General features: G+C 33.4%; 1 protein-coding gene across 3 annotated transcripts in view; it reads right to left on the minus strand.

Annotated features, from left to right (window-relative positions):
- The window catches only part of LOC106457737 (cyclic nucleotide-gated channel rod photoreceptor subunit alpha-like), a 63,865-nt gene that overhangs the window by 38,023 nt on the left and 19,738 nt on the right, over positions 1-6,104 (minus strand). For all 3 annotated transcript variants that reach the window (XM_022383752.1, XM_022383751.1, XM_022383753.1), the window contains exons 7-11: positions 4,927-5,032; positions 3,042-3,086; positions 1,455-1,515; positions 496-595; positions 64-128 (exon numbers count right to left, since the gene is read on the minus strand). In XM_022383752.1, the coding sequence (XP_022239460.1) occupies positions 64-128; positions 496-595; positions 1,455-1,515; positions 3,042-3,086; positions 4,927-5,032 (377 nt within the window). The remainder of the gene's footprint in view (positions 1-63; positions 129-495; positions 596-1,454; positions 1,516-3,041; positions 3,087-4,926; positions 5,033-6,104) is intronic.

Raw genomic sequence — 6,104 nt, forward strand, 5'->3', positions numbered from 1 at the left:
TGTGTATGGCATATTTGTAAATAAAAGAGACGAAACTTGAATCTCTAAGCAACAGGTACATACCTGAAAAGTCGTTGTTTGTCAGCATCGCTTGTGTACACCCATCCAGTTGATCCGAGACCCTCGTGCTAGACGAAACGCACAAGGATAGTAAAAATATATACTTAATTAAGATTAGGAGAAATAAATATTTAAATGTGTGAGAGATCTGGCTAGTTAGCTAGTTTTTCTTCATTTTGTTTTTCATTACTGAAGATATGTAAACATGGGTTATTATAGGTAGGTAAAGTATATGTGCTTATTAGCCTGCTCTATTAGTGTTCATACTAAATATTTTTACACTGATTCAAATGAGTTAAACTTCACAAGTTAAAACGTTTACAGGACAGCAGAGTCAACAAGCTCAATATTCATGCTTGCACGTATTCATTTTTCGTTTACAAAAGTAGAAAAGTCTATTGAGTAGTGTCTAACTAAGCAAACACTTCTACGTACCTCAGAAACAATGTAATAGAGGCATCCAATCCAGTGAATTACAGTTATCAAGGAAAGAGTGAGACGAAAGGCTCTGATTCCATTGGGATTACTTGTGCGGCTGCGTACAGAGAAACACGAGTCTTGATATTTGACTTTTCCTGAAGATATTTACCTCACAACTATAGCAAACGCTATCCATACACACATATTACGTACAAACATACTCTAACTTTAAAACAGTAAAAAAAATAGCTAGGTAAAGTTAATACAACATTAAGGCAACAACCATTCCAGAAAAAAATACTTCGACAAGTACATGTTAAATATTCTGACACCTATGCTTTAGATCTGATGCAACAGCTGTTCATTGCAGTACTTTTAGACCTGATTTCCTTGCATTATTTATCTCTAATTCTTGTGAGTGATAATACATAGAATAATTAACTAAAGCTCTAACGCTTTCAAACTAGAAACAGAAAACCATTAAACTTAATAACACTTGGTTTTCTGTTCTTTGTTTTAGCATGATTTCTTGTAATTTATGTATAGTTGATTGTGATGACTAAGTTTGGATATCTTATACTGTGTTTTTCGTGTATTCTGTTACTGATTAAAATAGTCCATGCTTTCGAATTCTTCTTCTACCGTAAATATTCCTTTAGTTACTGACGCATATTTTTTTTATTCTACGTCGAAATAATTAATTATTTAACCCCATATTTGATTTAATCTTACCAGAAACCAAATCTCGAACAAAAAGTTTATTAATTTTTTCTTCTACTAAATCTAATTGGTAAAACGACAAACGAAGTACTTTGATCATCTGAAAACTCAAAGAAATGTCCAAATTAGTCGTAAGGGGAAAAATAATTATGTTACTAGTACGTTGGTTAAACGATCTTTATCAAACCCCAATGTTAAACTAAATCTCGCTTTGAAACATTACAGTACCAACGTAGGAAACGCTCCTACATTACCTGTCTACGAGATCGTAAAACTTGTAGGGGGCGTGCAGCTTTGCAAGTCTCGTCAATCGGGCTGAGGGAATAGAGAATCCACATTTAATTGGTTTAATATTTTTTCCGTCTACTTTAAGAATACCATATATATATATATATTCCTTATGAAAAGAATTAACCTTTCAACATACAGGACCTTTTATTTTTTACTCGTTTACAAACATTTTGAATATAATAAACTCTCAACGAGGATAAGTCCAGATTACGGTATTTTATCAGTTCTACTGAGTTACATTCTTAAGAACTTGTTGAGTGAAAACAAAGAAAAATATAAAATAATATTTGAGCCACACTGTGTTTGCCTTATCCAGTGGAGACGGGGGCCTTTCGGCTAATACTTAGGTTCATCAGGCTTGCTACTTAAACACAACCAATGGTTTTCTTTTACAGTCATCAGGCTTTAAATATGATTACTGATTTTGACATGATTCAGTATTTCATTATTTTTTTATAGTAATAGTTGAAAACGAAATCCCTAATAATAACATAAACATATAAGACAGTTTCTTAATTTCTTTCATCTATAGTTTAATTAACTACATTTATCAGCCGAAATGCTTACTTATTTAAATGTACATGGATACGTGATCCAATAAACTTCTGTAAAATCAACTACTATCTTGAAGGCGTAGATTCACTGTACATGGATACGTGATCCAATAAACTTCTGTAAAATCAACTACTATCTTGAAGGCGTAGATTCACTGTACATGGATACGTGATCCAATAAACTTCTGTAAAATCAACTACTATCTTGTAGGCGTAGATTCACTGTACATGGATACGTGATCCAATAAACTTCTGTAAAATCAACTACTATCTTGTAGACGTACATTCACGCTCTTGGAAGGATTTTCTTTGAACAACTAATATTTTATTGTTCTTTTACCATATTTTACAAGTATTTGTCTTCTTTCACCAATTACGCTGTTCCTCACTAGGTGTAAAATAATATTTGGACAAGTAAGTTAAGGTCTATTGAGGAATAAGCAGGTCGTGAGAAGTTAAATTTTAAAACTTGTTTAAAGGAAAATTAGTTCATTTATCTCGAAGTACACTATTTATATCAATTATAAGTGAAATATTTACCGATTGGAAACACAAACAATTTCTCGAGAACCAAACTTCAAAGTAAAACTCAAATCTGGTTGAAAGGGAAGGTTTGGTAGTATTATGTACGGGAAATTATATTTTTGGTTTATATATTTTTGCGCGAAATGTTTGTGCCATTTGTCACACTTGTAAAAAACAATATATATATATAAACCGTGACAACTAGGCAGACTAATGGCGAATTGTGATACCTTTATAAAATTGTACAAAACCCGCAAGCTCCTGAAGCCTAGTTTTTATAGTTAATTAATAAAGCTTATTTTGAAACCTTATCCTTATTCCTGATAAAAAATAAGAAAATATTTTTCTGTGTATATCAGTCTTTAATGAGTATATGATTATCTTAGATCAAATTAGCTGATAAAATCAAAACACCTCAGTCACTCGGAAGTTATGACATTACCCAGAAATACTACGAAATAGAACACTTACCGCCCCCACATGTGTATAAGAAATGCTTCGGAATGCGAGTGACTTCTGAAAAACAACAAAAACATAAATACCATATGTTTATTTTGGAAAATAGGTTTGTATTTTACACTATTTCATTGCATAAATTACGTGATTGTACTAGAAAAGAATATAATTATTTAATGTGCTATCGATTTAGGATAAATTTGTTTGTTGTTAAGCTCAAATCTACACAGTGGACTATATATGCTTTTGTCACTGTAGGTATCTAAACCCGAGTTTTAGCGTTAAATGCTCTCAAATTTACCGTTGAATCACCACGGACTGTTTGTGATAATCAATATTAAGGTGAATAGATTAAAATTTACATTTTAAATTTAAATACACGCCTAATCTACTGCTGAGGAAAGTATCTTTTCGAAGATCAACAAAAACAAACGATGACGTAAACAAATGATGACGTCGTTAGACTCATTACGTGCAGAATCTTAACAGTAAATTGTCAATCAACGATTTAAAGCATAATGAAATGGCTCATTTTTTTTTGGTGGGGGGGGACATATTTGGACAGAACATTGGTCTATCTTATTCGGGTATTTAAAAAAAGGCAGACCAATGTTCTGTTGAAATATGTAGTATCGTCCCCCCCCCCACCCACACACACAAATAAAACACTTCATTATGCTTACAAATCGTTGAAAGTCAATTTAGTATTATATTAGCACTAGCAGAGTACCCGGCGTTGCTAGGATGAAAATGGATTTAACTGATTTAATTCTTTATTTACATGCTAATTTACTGATCTACTGTAAAGCTTCTTTGCACACAATATTTTTTTCTTGCTGTTAGGAGCAAAGAACAAGAGATTATGAGCAGAGAATTGTTTGTTTGTTTTTTGAATTTCGCGCAAAGCTACACGAGGGCTATCTGCGCTAGCCGTCCCTAATTTAGCAGTGTAAGACTAAAGGGAAGGCAGCTAGTCATCACCATCCACCGCCAACTCTTGGGCTACTCTTTTACCAACGAATAGTGGGATTGACCGTAACATTATAACGCCCCCACGGCTGAGAGGGCGAGCATGTTTGGTGAGACGGGGATTCGAACCCGCGACCCTCAGATTGCGAGTCGAGTGCCTTAACCACCTGGCCACGCCGGGCCATGAGCAGAGAAGCAAATGAAGGCTCCACGAAGTTTTTAAATCGTTTTAACACATAACTGATCATGGATAAAATGATTAGGAGAAGTCCTCACACAGAGAAGAAACGTAAATAATAGTCATCTTGATCACACGTTACCAAAATAATCCGGCCTTTCAATTTGAGACAAATTGGTCTTCGTGTTTGCCAAATATTGGTCACTTTGGCCTCAATTTGCGGCCTGATATGTAAACAATAAACTGATTTGATTAACAACATATCGTATTTATCGAATCCTAATTTTTTTTTACAGTCGCATGTAAATTATCTTTTATTAATCCATATTTTTTTGAAAATAAGATGAATTTAATTTTAATTCCCTGGACTTTAATATTACTCTGTAATTTTTTACTTATGTTAAAGCTACTAAGACTTTTTTCCGCCGCCTCTAACTTTGAACTATGACCAGAGGGTTTGTTTTTTGTTAAGTGCAAAGATACATAAACAGCTGGTTATCCGTGCTCTGTCCACTGAGGGTATCGAAACACAATTTTTAGCTCCATAAGCTCTCAGAGTTACTCAGAGGAAACACTGATATCTTAAAACTACTTCTTGCAAGTGTTAAACAATAAAATAAATTATGCTGTTACTGGAAATTTATGTGTTTTTTTTTTTAGATATTCGCGCAAAGTTACGCAAAGGTCACCTGTGCTAGCCGTCCCTTGAATAAACTGAGACTGGCAGGTGTAAAACTCACTATAATGTCTTACCTGGTATAATCCTGCATATTGTTTCAGTCGGTAATATAGCTATTACGTCTCGGACAAACTGGGACTGGCAGGTGTAGTGTTCTCTTAGCTTGGGAGGATCGAACACCTATATAAGTATAAAGCAGTAACTGAAACATACTTCTTAGTAACGATGGTAGCTATATTCGTTGCATTACTACACGGATATAGATTATTCTTTAGTATTTTTAATATCTGTAAATTAAAGACAGACAAACATTTTAAGAAATTCCGTTAATTTTACGCTTCTTTATACTCTACTTTTACTTGTTTTAAAGACATGATTTATTAATTTGTTGGGAAGAAGTCATTGAACACTTTTTCTTTCTCTTCTGATAGATCCAGAACCGTTTATCCGAGAGATCCAAAACCGTTTATCCGAGAGATCCAGAACAGTTTATCAGAGAGATCCAGAACCGTTTATTAGAGAGATTTGAAACCGTTTATCAGTAAAAAAAAATTACATACACGAAAATAACCACTGAATCTTCCTGCCTTCAATAAATGTTTCTGGTCCATCGTAATAAATCTTGCTAGAGGGAGTTAAGCAGTATTTGTATGATGGAAATATCACGACTGCAATTAGTTTTCAAATCTATTTCATATTATTTAACTTATCTTTAGAAAAGAATTTGTGAAGCATATTAAAAACACGCAAACGAGAGGCTGTTTTCACATTTTGAACTACTGTATATTTATCTTTTTTGTGTATGTATTAACCACAGAAATACATTCACAGACACATGCAGCTCCATCTACAGGTTACCTGTAACCTTTTCATTCATTACCCGTTTGGCCTTATTTCGCTACCGACCTATTTTATTACCCATTCTAATGTTACTAACTCCATTTACCTCTTATTATACACATTAACATGCAAGTAGCTTTATAGTACTGTCTGTTTATCTTCCTTCCAACCCTCCTAGTAACCTATTATATATATATGGATGTTTATATCAATACAAGTATGTAATAAAATAATGCAAATGGAAAAGTTTTACGTTCACGTAAATAACCACGTGTAGATATAACTTAACCATTGTCGCCGTATAGACAGTCTTTGATTTGTTGTACTACACTGTGTAGATATAACTTAACCTGTTGTAATACATAATGTAAATAGTTCTTGACTTGTACTACATTGTGTAGACAGTCTTTGA

Source organism: Limulus polyphemus, unplaced genomic scaffold (assembly GCF_000517525.1).
Source record: "Limulus polyphemus unplaced genomic scaffold, Limulus_polyphemus-2.1.2 Scaffold367, whole genome shotgun sequence".
Classification (NCBI taxonomy): domain Eukaryota; kingdom Metazoa; phylum Arthropoda; class Merostomata; order Xiphosura; family Limulidae; genus Limulus; species Limulus polyphemus.